The sequence below is a fragment of the Muscardinus avellanarius genome, assembly GCF_963383645.1.
Source record: "Muscardinus avellanarius genome assembly, chromosome: 20".
In the NCBI taxonomy this organism is placed as follows: domain Eukaryota; kingdom Metazoa; phylum Chordata; class Mammalia; order Rodentia; family Gliridae; genus Muscardinus; species Muscardinus avellanarius.
Window position 1 is genome coordinate 20,381,813 of NC_137806.1, and position 16,681 is coordinate 20,398,493.

A 16,681-nucleotide genomic window follows, 5' to 3' on the forward strand; every position below is an offset into this window, starting at 1 on the left:
AACCTGTGCGATCCTCTTGTCTCTGCTTCCCAAGCTCAGGGATTACAAGTGTGCGCCACCACGCCCGGCTTATTTTTAAGTGAATTAATGTTTTTAAAAGTTTTCTGTTTTAATTTCTAATACAGTAAGTGCTAATAGGTATTAATCACATAACTTTTTTTTTAGGTCCTTAGTAATTTTTAAGCATGTAAAGAGCTCTTGAGCCCATGGTGTGAGAATTTGTTTTAGATATTTTTTTCCTGTAAATGAAAGACCCCCGAGTGGTCTTTCCCTTAGGAATGGAGACCCCGGAACCCAGAGATCAGTCCGAGACCACAGGATGCAATAGCATGAGGATTTTATTAAACACAGGTACCTGTGGGCGGCAGAGTCTGCACAGAGACTTGCGCGCCCCTGGTCTTTTTCAGGGGGCTTTTATAGGGGCAGCGGAAGCGGGGTTACAGAAGCAGAAAAGCATTGTTAGCCTAGATACAGAGTTGCTATTGGTCCCGGTAACTAGGGAACAAGACGACCTCGATCATGAGGTTGTTTTGGCCTTTACTTAATAGAAAATTGTATAGGACATACGGTATCGGTCTGTTCTGCCAGGAGACTGCTAGCGAGCAGTTATGCTCCCATTCTTCCCGTTTGGCAGGCTCACTGACTTTTGAAACCCTCCACAGCAGCACTCTATCTTCCGGGTTCAGATTTAGGTTAATCATGGCTTCACTTTAGCTAAGCTGAGCTAGGGTCTTTCATTCCCCCATTTTCTTTATTGTGAGTTAAATCATTAACTCTTTTATTAGATTTCGGTTTCTCGTTCCGCTAGCTGCTGGTATCGCTGGGTTATGACCAGGGTTTGAATTACTGACAGTCGATCTTTGATAAATTGTACTAGCCGATTGAGGATGCAGGGTCCAAAAGAGAGCAGGAGAAGGAGGATCAGGAGAGGTCCCACTAAGGAAGATATCAGGGTTGTGAACCAAGGGGATTTATTAAACCATCCCTCAAACCAGCCTTGTTGGGCATCGAAGATTTTCTGTCGCTGTGCTAGCCTTTCCCTGAGTTTGGCCATGCTGTCCCTCACTAATCCTGTGTGATCAGCATAGAAGCAACATTCCTCCTTTAATGCCGCACATAGGCCCCCTTCCTGCAGGAAGAGCAGGTCTAGTCCTCTCCGATTTTGCAATACTACCTCTGAGAGTGAGGTTAGAGATTTCTCGAGTGCACTCACAGATTCTTCCAATGCCTTTATGTCAGCATGCATGGCTGCTTGCAGAGCACTAAATTGGTGAGTTGCTATTAGGGCTGATGTGCCTGTACCAATTCCAGCTGCCACTCCCCCCACTGTTAACCCTCCCAACAATAATGCTAGTGTCATTGAGACAGGCTCCCTTTCAAATCTGCCCCTATGCTCAAATCGTTCAATGATATAGCTGGATTCATGATAAGTTATTCTGGGCCATAATTCAATTAATACACAGAAACCAGAAGTAGCGTGTAATGCCACGGCGGACACGCAAGGGGTTAGGCCGGAATTGCATGCCCAATGAGTGCCTTTTCCAGATGCCAAATAAGTATCACTAGGATATATATCCAGTGTTTGATTGCATAACCCTTGATGGGACTTAGGGACTTGTCCGATACAGACCCCCTTTCCTGTTACCTCAGACAGAGTTAATTTATGCTGCAAGGTTCCGGCACAAGCTGCAGGGACAATAGAGTGATTAGTAAAGCTACCTAACACCGCGACTCCCTCATAATACGGCGGGGTTGATACCAAGCAAAGCCAACATTGTTCAGTTTTAGAAGGCTCAGTAGCATTTAGGGTAGCATATGCTTCTTTGATTAGGTTATATAATCGACTTCCCGTACCTGGCCGAGGATTCCTTGTGGGGGGGACAGACACCATGGGAACGTTGCTGGGCTTGGGCAAGACATGTGCCCGCATGGGTTCATCAGGTAGTTTTTGGTCCGGCAGTACAGAGTTTGGACCCATTATATAGGTGCTCAGGGGGCTGACCTTCAGACGGATTCGAAAGATTATTCCATGGTCTTTCCCAGATAGGTACCATCGAAGACCCCATACATAGCCTGATTGCCATCCTAATGCTCGTCTGCCTTTGGGGGTAAAGGTAATTCTTAAGGTGAGGGGGTTACGTTGCGAGCGCCAACAGTCAGTAGGGCGTTCGTAGCCTGCCTTGACAGATATAAGATCCCAGTCAGAGACTGGCTTCCAATATGCATCTCCTGTGGTCTCGCACCCCCATGCTCCACAAAAGTAATCTTGATATCCCCCACATTTGTGGGCCTGACTTCTGTCCCTGTGGTCCCCCGGGCAAATGTAAAAATCAGACATCTGAAGGTTACATCGGGCGAAAGGACTTACACATCCATAGGGCTGGCCAGAAAAGTCTCGGTGGGACCTCCACCCATTACCGACGGTCATATCGGGTAGATATGAGTTGGGGTTAGTCGGATCAGCTAATGGGATATCCCACGTGTCCAGTCCTGCCGCTAGTTGACAAAAATCTGGCCTAAGGGTGGGCCACCAAGTTCCTAGTGCCCGCTTGTCTTGTTTCTCCCAGACAATTTCCCCTGTCTGGGAGAGTACCTGCCAGGTCAAAACATAAATCTGATGGGGATTGTTATCCGCCATTCCCCCTTTTATCCCTGCCCAAATTATGATTGAGAGTCCCCACGCAAGAGTTTTATCTTTAGGGGATTGTTTCCTCGCTGTATTTTCCACTCTGGACCTGTTGATGATTTTGTCACGTTTCTGGCCGGCTTGGCGTGCGAGACGTGGATCCATGCCGCTATGCCGTCGACTTTGATGGCAGTAGGCGTTGTTAACAGTACGGTGTACGGGCCCTTCCAGCGCGGCTCCAGACTTCGAGATTGGTGGCGGCGGATCCAAACAATGTCTCCAATCTGAAAGGAATGCGGTATAACAGGTTGATCTAGCTGATCTCTGTAAGCCGCAGCAAGGGGTTTCCAAACTTCTTCCTGTACAATCTGTAATGCCTTGAGATGGGCCTGTAAAGTGGAACTGTTAGCGTATTCAGAAATATCAGCATCAAAGAAAGTAATGCTCGGGGGCGGAGCCCCATATAGGATTTCAAAAGGAGTAAGTCCATGAGGTCCTGGTGTATTTCTAGCTCTATATAGAACTAACGGTATCAGGAGAACCCAGTCTTTAGAGCCAGTTGCCAACGTTAATTTAGATAAAGTCTCCTTAATAGTTCTATTCATTCTTTCTACCTGCCCTGAACTCTGGGGTCTGTATGCACAATGTAATTTCCAATTTACCCCCAGCAACTTGGCCACCAACTGACTTACCTGGGACACAAAGGCTGGTCCATTATCACTGCCCAGGACCTGGGGCATTCCGTACCTGGGGAAGATTTCCTCTAGAAGCTTCTTCGTGACTATTTTTGCAGTTTCACCTTTGGTAGGAAAGGCCTCTACCCATCCGGAAAAAGTATCTATGAATACTAAAAGATATTTGTATCCATACATTCCAGGTTTTATTTCAGTAAAATCTATTTCCCAATGTATTCCGGGGCGATGTCCCCGCACTCTGACACCTTGCAGGAGCTGCGTTTTTCCTGAATTAATCTGTGCGCAAGCTTTACAATTGTCCATTACCTGTTGTAGTATCTTATTTTTATTAAGAAGATATAGTCCCACTTCGCATCTTTCTAGAAGGGTACTCATTTTCTTTTTCCCTAAATGTGTTAATTTATGTAGTTGTTGTACCAGCCATGTGGTTGACTCAGTGGGCCACACAATCTTAGAATCGTATACCCAATACTGTTCCACCGAATCGTAAGTGGCCCCCATTTTCTTTAGGAGACTTAAGTCCTCCTTACTATATTTCAGACGCTCTTGCTTTTCTGGAAACTTTTCTTTCGTAGTTATGGAAAGAATTTTGGATGTGTCTGCCATGGCAGCTTCTCTAGCTGCTATATCTGCCAGTCGATTTCCTTTAGCTTCCATGGAGTCCCCCTTCTGATGCCCAGGACAGTGCATGATACTTAGTTGTTGTGGCAGAAACAGCGCCTCCAACAGACCCAGTATTTCAGACTTATTTCTGATTTCTTTCCCTTCGGAGGTAAGAAGCCCTCTCCGTCTATAAATTTCACCGTGTATATGGGCGGTGGCAAAAGCATAACGGCTATCAGTATAAACATTTAGTTTCTTACCTTTTGCCATCTTCAGAGCCTGGGTCAGGGCGATTAATTCTGCCCGCTGTGCAGATGTTCCGGGAGGCAGAGCCTCTGCCCATACTACCTTAGTGGTGGTTGTTACGGCGGCTCCTGCTCTCCTCTGTCCGTTGTCCACAAAACTGCTTCCATCCGTGAACCAAGTGTAATCTGCATCTTTAAGAGGCTGGTCCTTCAGATCTGATCTAGTTCCATGTGCCTCGGCCAAGATCTGAAGGCAGTCATGTTGTTGAGTTGCCTCCGGTAGTGGCAACAATGTTGCAGGATTAAGTGTCACTACAGGTCCGAAATGCACCCTATCTGTATCCAAAAGCATTGCCTGGTAATGAGTCATCCGGGCATTTGACAGCCATCTGTCTGGGGGCTGTCTGACGAGGGCTTCCAGGGCATGGGAAGCCAGGACAGTTACAGGTTGCCCTAAAGTTAGTTTATTTGCATCCTTTACAAGGACAGCTACGGCTGCAACCATCCGCAAGCAAGGAGGCCATCCGGAAGCTACGGGGTCAAGTTTCTTTGACAAAAATGCCACTGGCCTCCTCCACGGGCCGAGTTTTTGAGTTAAGACTCCCTTTGCATATCCTGATCTTTCATCTATATAAAGTTCAAAAGGTTTTGTGACGTCAGGCAGTCCTAAAGCCGGGGAGCTCAATAATGCCCGCTTAATGTTCTCAAAGGCCATCTGATGTTCGGTCTCCCATTTAAAGGTAACTCCACTCCTGGCTTAGTCAGGGGATACAAGGGCGCTGCCATTTCGGCAAATCCAGGCATCCAAAGGCGGCAGAAGCCAGCCGTTCCCAAAAATTCCCTTACTTGTCGGGCATTTTGGGGGGCCGGAATATTTAGTACAGTCTGTTTCCGGGCTTCCGTCAACCACCTTTGGCCTTCCTTTATCTGGTATCCTAAGTATGTTACCTGCTGCTGGCATATCTGCGCCTTTTTCGCTGAGACTCGATAACCCAAGTTTCCCAAGGTTTGTAGTAGGGCTTCTGTTCCTTTTGTGCACTCCCCCTCAGTTGTAGCAGCTAAGAGGAGGTCATCGACATACTGGAGCAGGATGAGCTGGGGATGTTGTACCCTGAAATCAGCTAAGTCCCTATGTAAGGCTTCATCAAAAAGGGTGGGGCTGTTTTTAAAACCTTGTGGTAGCCTTGTCCAAGTTAACTGCCCAGACAACCCGAGGTCTGGATCCTTCCACTCAAAGGCAAACATGGGTTGACTTTTAGGATGTAGCCGTAAACAGAAGAAGGCATCCTTAATATCAAGCACAGTATGCCAGGTATGGGTTGGAGGCAACGTACTTAGCAGATTATAAGGGTTTGGCACCGTAGGGTGTATATCTTCAATTCTTTTATTAACCTCCCGGAGGTCCTGCACCGGTCTGTAATCCCCCGTACCGGGCTTTTTCACTGGCAGCAAGGGGGTATTCCAAGGCGATCGACAAGGAGTCAGAACTCCTTGGTCTAGCAACCTTTTGATATGAGGCTTTATACCTTCATATGCTTCCTTGGACATCGGGTATTGTTTGATGGAGATGGGGGAGGCCGTTGCTTTCATTGCAACTAAAATTGGAGATTGCTGCCATGCCATTCCCATGCCTCCTGTTTCTGCCCACGCCTGTGGGAACTTTTTAAGCCATACTTTTATTTCATCACTAGTTGGATTTTGTTTATATTCGTATATTTTATATTCATCCTCCAAATGTAGGGTTAGAATCTGAAGTGGGGCTCCTTTAGGGTCAGTTATTTTTGCCCCTGCTTTTTCAAAATGGATTTGAGCCCTCAGTTTAGTAAGCAAGTCTCTTCCCAACAGGGGATAAGGACAGTCCGGCACATGTAGAAAGGAATGAGTTACCTTGCCGGTGGCGAGATGTACTTTTCGATCGGTGGTCCAGTGATATCTTTTTCCTCCCGTGGCTCCTTGAACCCAGGCAGTGCGGTTGCTTAAGGGCCCTGCAGCCCTGGTCAGAACTGAATGCTGGGCTCCGGTATCAACGAGAAAAGTTACTGGCTGCCCCCCAACTTCGAGAGTTACCCTGGGCTCAGGGGGGGGCTCCTGGCCCTGACCTCCCTAGTCGTCCCCCAGAGCCAAGAGGGACACTGGCTGTTTCGGCTTTTTGGGGTTCTTCGGCTTTTTGGGGCAGTCCTTGATCCAGTGTCCTTTTTCCTTGCAATAAGCACATTGGTTCCTATCTATCCTAGCTCTCCCTTGACTTTCTGCCCTACCCCCCTGCACTACAGTGGCCAATACTCTGCTCAGTTCTTTATTTCTTCTCCTGTCCCTGTCCTCCTGATCTTTTTTCATGCGTAACCACAATCGCTCTTCCTTCTCTTCAGGGGTTTCCCTTTTATTGTAGACTTTCTCGGCCTCCTTCAATAAGTCTGCCACAGTATAACCTTGAAGGCCCTCTAATCTCTGTAATTTATTTCTAATATCCGGGCTAGACTGCCAGATAAAGGACATAGAAAGACTAGTAGCCTGTCCTGGGTCCTCTGGGTTGTATGGAGTATACATTCTATATGCTTCCTTTAGTCGTTCTAGGAAGGCTGAGGGAGTTTCCTCATTGCCCTGTACTACCTGTTTCACCTGTGCCAAATTAGTGGGGCGTCTTGCCGCCTCCCGGAGACCCGTTAAGAGCAACTGGCGATAAAGACGTAGGTGTCCCCTACCTTCTTCCGTAGTGAAATTCCAATTCGGGCGGGTTAAAGGAAAAGCACCATCTATAACGTTAGGCAGTTGGGTAGGTTGCCCGTTTTCCCCTGGGACATGCTTCCGGGCCTCCAAGAATACCCTTTGTTTTTCTTCGGTGGTTAATAGGACCTGTAAAAGCTGTTGGCAATCATCCCAGGTTGGCTGGTGCGTGACTAAAACAGACTCAATAAGATTAGTTAAGGCTGACGGATCCTTAGAGTAAGGAGGGTTATGCTGTTTCCAGTTATATAAATCTGAGGCCGTAAAAGGCCAATACTGTAATCGGCCGTCCGGCCCCTCTCGTAGGGGGAACGCCTGAGATGTAGATTCCGCCGGGGGTTTGCACTTCCCCCTTAAGCGCTCCGCCATGGGAGAGGGAGCAGGAGTAGCGGGAGTGCCGTCTCTGGGTGCAGGATCATTTTCTCTAGCTGCTTCATTTTGCTCCGGGGCTGGGGGAGCGGCATAGGGAGGAGGTTCCTCCGTTAAAAGATCTATTAAAGGTGCACTGGGATCTGGGGGATAAACTGGAGGAACAGGTTTAGGCTTTGGAGAGCGGGGAACTAAAGGATAAAGGGAGGAACGGGGGGAAGGTTCGAGGGAAGTGGGGGCTAGAGGGGAAGAAATTTTGAGGGGAAGAAAAGGCTGGACCCACACCGGGGGATCCAATACAAGGCTTTCCCAGGTGATAATATAAGGGACTTGATCCGGATGTCCCTGTCTTCCCACCTGAAAAATAATTTTTTTAACATTAGTTATGATTTCTAGGTTGAATGTGCCCTCTGCTGGCCATCCCTTTCCGAAGGCAGGCCATTCAGATGAACAGAGGGCGTTCCATTTTTTCTTTTTTATTTCTACTGAGATTGACTCAGCTCGGCACCTTACGTCGGTCCAATGATCTAAGGAAAGACTTAAAGGGGTAATTAAGGTTTGGCCCATGGTTCTAAGAGACAATAAACACAAAATTTGACACACACACACACGCACACAGAACAATTCGTCACAAGACTAACAAACGTTGCGGCCGCAATATGACTTTCAGATGAGGAATAAGGGAGGATTCCAAGTTCCCCCTCTCCTCTACAGATGAGGAATAAGGGAGGAGTTCCCCCTCTCCTCTACAGATTGTTCCAACAATTTGGAACACAGATGTCCTCGGGACCGTCTCCCGGGACGCGGGGTTGAGGGTTCTGAGTTCGTCAACTCCCCTCCTTCCCCTCAGATACAGATTGACCTGATCAAGTCTCAAAAACACAACTTAAAGACAACACAAAACATTCAACTTAAAACTTACCTCCCGGTGGTGAGTCGGTGGTCCCTGGGTAGGGGGTCACCGATCCCGGACGAGCCCCCAAATGAAAGACCCCCGAGTGGTCTTTCCCTTAGGAATGGAGACCCCGGAACCCAGAGATCAGTCCGAGACCACAGGATGCAATAGCATGAGGATTTTATTAAACACAGGTACCTGTGGGCGGCAGAGTCTGCACAGAGACTTGCGCGCCCCTGGTCTTTTTCAGGGGGCTTTTATAGGGGCAGCGGAAGCGGGGTTACAGAAGCAGAAAAGCATTGTTAGCCTAGATACAGAGTTGCTATTGGTCCCGGTAACTAGGGAACAAGACGACCTCGATCATGAGGTTGTTTTGGCCTTTACTTAATAGAAAATTGTATAGGACATACGGTATCGGTCTGTTCTGCCAGGAGACTGCTAGCGAGCAGTTATGCTCCCATTCTTCCCGTTTGGCAGGCTCACTGACTTTTGAAACCCTCCACAGCAGCACTCTATCTTCCGGGTTCAGATTTAGGTTAATCATGGCTTCACTTTAGCTAAGCTGAGCTAGGGTCTTTCAGTAAAGTCTGATTTATTCCTTGGTCTCCCACTCCCCCTGGAGTGGTTGAGGGTCACTTCTAGAGAACACTGAAGCTGGGTTATTTTTCTACCTTTAGCCTTTCTTTAAATACTTGATATGTACATTAGTATCTGTTAATGTAATTAAATGGATTCGAACCTCATTCCCAATTGGTTTCCTTCTAGAATAATTGAGTCAATACACAGTTTACAAAAACTCAATAGTTATCGCATTTATTTATTTTAAGAGGTTGTCTTTTTTTTGCGGGTCTGGGGATGGAACCCAGGACATTTGATCTTTGAGCTACATCCCCTGCCCTATTTTTTATTCTTTATTTTTAAACAGGGCCTCACTAAGTAGCTGAGGCTGTCCGTGAAATGGGAAAGTCCCGTCTCAACCTTCTGAATGCTGGGATTACAAGTGTGTGCCGTCACGCGCGGCTTTGTCCCTTTTTTCTTATACAACAAATCCCTGTTTTCTTTAGCAACAGAAACATTCCTAACAGTTGGCTCCTTTTTTCGAGGTTTGGCTATGACTGAATCTGTCCCCTGCTAGCTGGTGTGTTTATTGCCTATAAACAGGAGGAAAGATTTGAAGACCTTCTCAGCAAGTGGTCAGACTCCTCAACTAGCCAGACCGTGTTTCAAAACAACAAGAGAAAGGGCTGAGGGTGTGGCCCAGGTGTAGAATGCCCCTGGGTTCAGTCCCCAGCACCCGAAACAAAAAGGAAACGGTCTCACCAAGTTGGGGAAGGCCCAAGTTGCTAAGGCTGGCTGCAAATCTGTGATCCTCCTGTCTCAGCCTCCCGACTAACTAGGATTACAGACATGTGCTACCGTGTTTGGCTCTTTTCTCAAAGACTTTAGTAAATCAAGGACACGTTTGTGGCCTCCAGCTATTATGCCTTTTACTTGAAATCAGCTGGTTGAAAATGTGCATGATCACGTTGGAAACGGAATCACTTCAGTATCCAGATGTGTCCTCACTTCACTCCTGGGTTGCCCCCGACACGGGCTTTCATTCTGCTGCCTTTGTGGACAGTCGCTCTCAAGTAGTTCACTTTTGACTTTTGAATTTTTTGGTTTTTTTTTTTTCACCATAAATGCCATATACCTCAAAGGAAAGTCTTTCAGGTAACTTCTATGAAGAATGTCATTCATGGCTACGTTTTACATGTATTTGATGACCAGAAGAATTTAGTTTTTAATGAAAAAATGAGTTTGGCCTTCATTTACCTGAAGTATTTTGGAAGAAGTCTTTGAAAAACTGCTTGACGAGTTGTCAGGCAGCAGTGCTGACGTGACTCCTTGTCTTCCGTTTCTCCCATACTGCAGGGACTGATTTTCTATGAACTAAATACACGTGAAGCTTCTTTCTTTTTTTTTTGGTACAGGGTTTGCACACCCAGAGGGATACTGCTTCCAAGTTATACCCTCAGCTCTATTTTATTTTTTGTTTTGAAATAGGGTTCTGGTATTTTTCTTTCTTTCTATTTAGTGGTACTGAGGATGGAACCCAGGGCCTCAAACATGCTAGGCATGCACTCTACCACTGAGCCATACCACCAGCTCCTGATGTTATATTTATTTACTTGTCTTTACATGCATTGATTGTACTTTTCATGTAGTTAAGTGAAGTTGTATTCCCAGCACTGAGTTGCATTTAAAAAAGTAGGAATCAAGCCAGGTGTAGTGGCCTACGGTTGTAATCCCAGCATTTGGGAGGTTGAAACAGGAGGATCGAAGTTCACGGACAACCTCAGCTACTTAATGAGCTACTTAATGAGGCTCTCTACAAATCAGTGAGACCTTGTTTCAAAATAAAGACAAAAGCCGGGCGTGGTGGCGCACGCTTGGAGGCAGAGAAAGGAGGATCACAGAGGTTCGAAGCCAGCTGCGCGCGCTGGCTTAGGAGACCCTGTTTCCAAATAAAAATGTAAAAATAGGTCTGGGAGTGTAGCCCGGAGGTAGAAGGGCTTCCAGGAACCCCAGTACCATCAAAAATAAAATAAAATAAAGACAAAAAATAACGTTGAGGGTGTAGCTCGAAGGTAGAATGCCCTGGGTTCAGTACACACACACACACACACACACACACACACACACACACACACACACACACAAAGTAGGACTCATCTGTTTTTTAGATATAAGAAAAGAGGATTTTAATGTTTAGTGATCTTTTAGTTTGGGATATGTTTATAATAACAGTGTCTTAAAACCATTTTGAAATGTTTAGGAAAAAAATAAAAATATTGTACTAGGCAGAGTTTGTATTTTATAGTATCTAAATTGAGTTGTTTTTCTTAAGAAGAAGAGTTTGTTTTCTCTCCTGTAGGCAGCAATGGATTTTTGCATGAACATGAACACGAAAGCAAACAGAAAGAAGTTGGTACGGGCACTCTTTATAGTTCCTAGACAAAGGTAAGTATTAAAAATAATTTGTGTTTTTGCTGTGCAGAGATGGTTGTAAGATCAGAGTTTTATTTAATTTTCTCTTAAAGCCACCATTTGTTTTTTATTTTATTAACTCAGTAGGCATTGATTTTTAGACTGTTTTCTAGAACTTGTGAGGGGCTGCTTTACCCTTATTCTTGCTTGTACTTGCTATTGTCCATTGTTAGAGTATAGCCATCCTGTTTGTGTAAAGTAGAACCTCTTTGTGGTTTTGATGTAGTATTCCTCAATGTCCTGTGATGATGTGCATTATTTAATATGCTTTTGGCCATTTGTACATCTGTAAAAATGTCAATTCTAACCCCCCCCCCCTTTTAGTTGTATTTATCGGGATGGAACCCAGGGCATTCTACCTCCAAGCTATTTTTTATTCTTTATTTTTTGAAACAGGGTCTCACTGGTTGCATAGGGCCTCACTAAGTAGCTGAGGTTGTCTGTGAACTGTGATCCGAATCAGAGAAAATATCCAAGAATATGTTTCTTTCTTGTTTTAAATAGAGATGCACCCAGTACTGTTTTTAGTGACTAGGAAGCCATATGCATGTAGCCACATGTTGACAGGTGGTTGTCCAGAGTCCCCTAAGATTGGTGTAAACAGAATGCCCTTCAGTCACGCGGTGTCGCACCTCATTCTCCAACAGCTTTTCCTCATCCAACTTTTAAGAGTGCGCTGGTTTCTGAGTTTGTAATTGGATCTCCTTGCTCACTAAATTCATTAGAGACTACAAAAGAATATTCCTTTGGAATCTGTTAGTGTGGTGCCGCTTGGTGGTGCCGTTGCAGCGGGAACAGTAGCAGTGTGGGAAGTCCACTTGGCAGCCAGTTGTCACTTCAGAGTAAATTATCCCAGGCTTTTGTTATATTTTGTCTTTTTGGAATCAGCTGCTTTAGTGTTTCTTCTGAAGAATTTTTTGTACTTTTAATTGAATTGTAAATATATTCTTTTATATTCATTTTTCCAGGCATTTTTGAGCAGAGATACAATTATTAGCTTTCAACAGTCAAATTCTTTAGATTTTAAAAGAATAAGAAGCTAGACATTTCTTTTAGAAGGCCAAGTGATTATCACTTTAAAAGTCTATTTGAGCTAGGCATGGTGGCGCACCCTTGTAATCTAAGTTCCTGGGAGGCTGAGACAGGAGGATCATGTCGGCTACTTAGTGACACCCTTTGCAACTTAGACCCTGTTTCAAAATAAAGAATAAAACAAAAAGGCTGGGGGTGTAGCTCAGAGGTAGAATGCCCCTGAGTCCAATCTCCAGTACTGAAAAAAAAAAAAAAAGCCTACATGACTTTCTACCTGTCCCCCAGTAACAGCTGTGTGTGTATGTACACTGCCATTATTAAGATTTGTGATTAGTGGCTGAATGTTGTGGTTAGTGACTTGGTGATCATTAACTGCTAGTAGGATACTTAAAGATGTGATGTAGAGATCTTAGAAAATATAAAAAAGATTTATTGTTTAACAGGAAAATAACTTTAAGTGGTTTACTATTAATTGTTGGTAAAAAAAAATTATAACCACTCTTAGATTATAGAATTTAGTTTTCAAAGGAAGGATCAAAGTTTATTTTCCATTGCTTTTCAGAAAACTCCAGTTAGGTAAAGTATTTATTTAGCTTGTATATGAACTCTTTTCCTACTTTATTTTTTTGTTTGTTTTGTCCTGGGGATTGAATCTAGGGCCTTGTGCATGATAGACAAGCCCTCTACCACTGAGCTGTAGTCCCAGCCCCAGTATGTTAACTATTTAACTTAAGTTGTAGTGCAGAAATTTTCAGTGTCAGCTCTGTTTTATGAATGCAGAGTATTCTGAGAAAGTAAAGTACCTAACTTTGTTTCCACATGGCCAGTTCCAAAGAAAAACTAGGATTTCTAAGTATCTGGAAAGGCTTAAAAGAGTCAAGATGTCCCAAGAATCTTTAAACAATTTTTAAATCCCTTTTAAGGTTGAGAGCATTTACTGATGTGGTTGGTTTGCTGATCCATGCCTACACTGATAGCACAAACAGTTTTGCTTTAAAATGGATCATTGTAACTGCCTTTGGGTAGGAGCTCGAAAAAGATTGGAAGTAGATGGGGAAAGCTGAAGAAATGAGAAGTAAGAGTAGCGCATTGCTGGTGCTGTGAATCGCAGTCCCTGGGAGCTGAGATGCTTCAAAGCCAGACTCAGCAACTTCGCCAGACCTGTTCAAGAACTAAGGGCTGGAGCAAAGCTCAGGGTGGAACGCCCCAGTTCAATCCCTAGTACCCCGCCCCCACCTTAAAGTGTCATCTACAAGCCAACAAATGGAATAGGGAATGAAGTGGCCTAACACTTTGGAATGCCAAGTGTTGGCATCTCACACTTTGTTTAAAAATACATTGAAGCCGAGTGTGGTGGCTCACGCTTGTAATCTCAGTACTTGGGAGGCTGAGACAGGAGGATCCAGGTTTTCAGCCAGCCTCAGCTACTTACAGGCCCTCTGCAACTTAGTGAGACCCTGTTTCAAAGTAAAGAATAGAATATAGGGCTGGGGGTATAGCCTGTAGGTAGAGCCCCTGGGTTCAATCCCCAGTACTGCAAAAAAAAAAAAAAAAAAAAGTATCGAGGACTACAATCAAGGTGAAGTTTAGTGTTAGAAATTTAAGGGCTGGTTATAGAAAAATCCAAATTCAGAAGCATCTAGAAAATATATTATGAAGAAAAAGAACATTTAAAAAGCTTAAGAAATGAGCAGAAGATATGCTAGAAATATTTAAAAATTACTTTAAAATCTCAGTGCAGACATGACTTTTTGAAAAATTACTACCAGAATTGATTCAAAAAATCCTTATAAAATATAAAAAGATATTAGTTAATTTTACCTTAAATAGACCAAAGCTTCATAGCTTTATTGAGCTCTTTTAGGCTCTTAGGGAACATATACTACATCACTAGTTCCAGAGCATAGAAAATAAAACGTAAGCTGAGTGTGGTGGTGCATGCTTGTAATCCTAGTACTTGGGAAGCTGAGATAGAAGGATCACAGGTTCAAAGATAGCCTTAGCAACTTAGTGAGGCTTTCAGCAACTTAGCAAGACCCTGTTTCCAAATAAAATATAAAATAGGACCCCGTTTCTAAATAAAAAATAAAGCAGGGCTGAGTGGATAGCTCAGAGGTAGAATGCCTCTGGGTTCCATTCCCAGTACCCCCCAAGGCAAAATCTAATGAAAAGGAACCTGAAAATTAGTATTGACCAATCTCGTTTTTTTACTGTTGATATAAAAATTATAAGTAAAGCACTAGCAAACCAGTATATGAAAAATAAAAACCCAACATGATCAAAGATTTTAAGAACAGACCAATATCATTACATAAGTTATCAATATATGTACCATCAATTGGAAAAATTAGAAACTATATGAATATCTAGTAATTGCTTAAAAGATATTCAGTATGCTAACTTCTGTTTGATAGGATTTATTTATTTATTTATTTATTTTTGGTGCTGAGGACTGAACCCACGGACTTTCTACTTCTGAGCTACATATCCAGCCCTTCTTATTTTTATTATTTTGGAACAGAGTTTCCCTAAGTTGCTGAGTACCTTGCTAACTTGCCATGGCTGGCCTTGAACTTTCAATCCTTTCTCAGCCTCTTGAGTACTGGGATTGCAGGTCTGCATCAACATACCTAGCTAAAATTTATCCTTATAAAAATGGGGTATTTCCTCAATATGGGAAAGAATATCTTAGACTAAGTGCTAACTGTATTAAAGAGTGAGATACCAGAGTCATTCAGTTACACAGCAAATGTGTATGTGGCACATCTGTTTTGTTCCAGACAGTATTTTGAATGCTGGTAAGTTGTCTCCATGAAACTTAGGTTGTAATGTGGACAGGTGACCAGCAAGATAAACACAACAAATAAGAAAATCATACGCTGTGGTAGACAGCGGTCAGTTCTGCTTTGAACTGCAGTACACGTCAGGGGGACCGGGAGGGGTCCATAGAGCGGTCCCAGGGCTGCTTCTCACCGAGGTGACCAGAGCCGAGTGAGGGGTAAAGCAGTGTGTTTGGGAGGCAAACACCAGCCAAAAGGAAGGTCGTCGAGGCCGAGGCTCTGAGGACTGCCAGGGGCCACGTGCTGTGCGCAGGGCGAGAGCAGAACAGGTGTCTGTCATCCCGGGAGCCATTGCAGAAGTAAGATTCGTGACGGGGTTGGAACCTGGCCCTCCGCGCCCTCAGTGCATTGCTCCTTGGCATCCCTGGCTTCAGCCCTTGTATCTCTGACCTCTGGTTTGGGCAGCAGGCAGCAACAGAACCAAGGCATAGTGTATTTTTGTGGTGCTGGGGGTTGAACCCAGGGGCTTTCTACCTACGAGCTACACCCCAGCTCTATTTTTTATTCTTTATTTGGAAACAAGGACTCACTGAGTTGCACTGAGGCCGGCTGAGAACTTGGGGTCCTCCTGTCTCAGCCTCCAATACTGGGATCGTGAGCGTGTACCTCCACACCCAGCTCAGGGCATAGTATTAAAGTCCTGCGTTTGAATTTGTCAGCTGACTGTGAATTAAAAAAGAATATTTTATTTGTTTTTATAGTAGGTGTGCAAAACAAAAGAAGAACCCAGGGGTGTTGTACCTCTGAGCTACACTCCCTGCCCTATTTTGTTTTTATTTTTAAACAGGGTCTAACTGAGTTATGGAGGAACTCACTAAGTTTCTGAGGCTGGCAGGATACCTGCAAACTTCTTGTCTCAGCCTCGCAAGTACTGGGATGACAAGTGTGTGCTACCACGACTGGCTAAAACTTAATATTTTACTGAAATTTTATAAATTTGATATTAGCATAGATGTATTATGTAAGAAAACAAATGTTCATTTACCTTAGGTTTTTTTGTTTTTTTGTTTTTTGGGGGGTTTTTTTGCTACTAAGGATTGAACCCAGGGGCATTCTACCTCCAAGAGACACCCCTTAAGCTTTTATTATTATTTTGTCATTTTGAAACGTAGGGTCACACTAAGTTGCTACGGCTAGCCTCGAACCTGCCATCCTTCTGTCTCAGCCTCCCAAGGACTGGGATTACAGGTACATGCCATCTCACCCGGCCCTAACCCCTTATCTCTAAAATGGAGATAATAATATCCACCTGATATAATAGTTTTAAGAATAAGTTGAATAGCTCTTAAGTGCCTAGAATTGGGCCTAGCATCTTAGTACAGATTAGTGAGAATCTTTAAAGAAGGTAAAATGACTAAGGAGGAGCACAGTTTCTGCAGGTTTTAGGCATGAATGTAATCTGTTTCTTTCTCTTATTCTCCTTTCAAATGCTGCTTCATTTTTCCCTCAACGTGCTCCTACCTCGGGGCCCATCTGCTCGTGTTGGAAGCTTTGCACATGCAACTCTAAGCCTTTCATAATACATAGTCTTTTTCCTGATGGTAAATTAATTTTACACACTAGTCTGCATAAATGATATGTTTGGAATAATTGGGATTTGTAGGAATATGTCTCTGTTCTAA

General features: G+C 44.1%; 1 protein-coding gene across 1 annotated transcript in view; it reads left to right on the forward strand.

The window, feature by feature from the left end:
* Positions 1–16,681, forward strand: part of UPF2 (UPF2 regulator of nonsense mediated mRNA decay) — a gene marked incomplete at both ends in the record, with an annotated part of 103,564 nt that overhangs the window by 30,140 nt on the left and 56,743 nt on the right. The window contains one exon of the mRNA XM_080716938.1: positions 11,075–11,160. Within this exon, the coding sequence (XP_080573064.1) occupies positions 11,075–11,160 (86 nt within the window). The remainder of the gene's footprint in view (positions 1–11,074; positions 11,161–16,681) is intronic.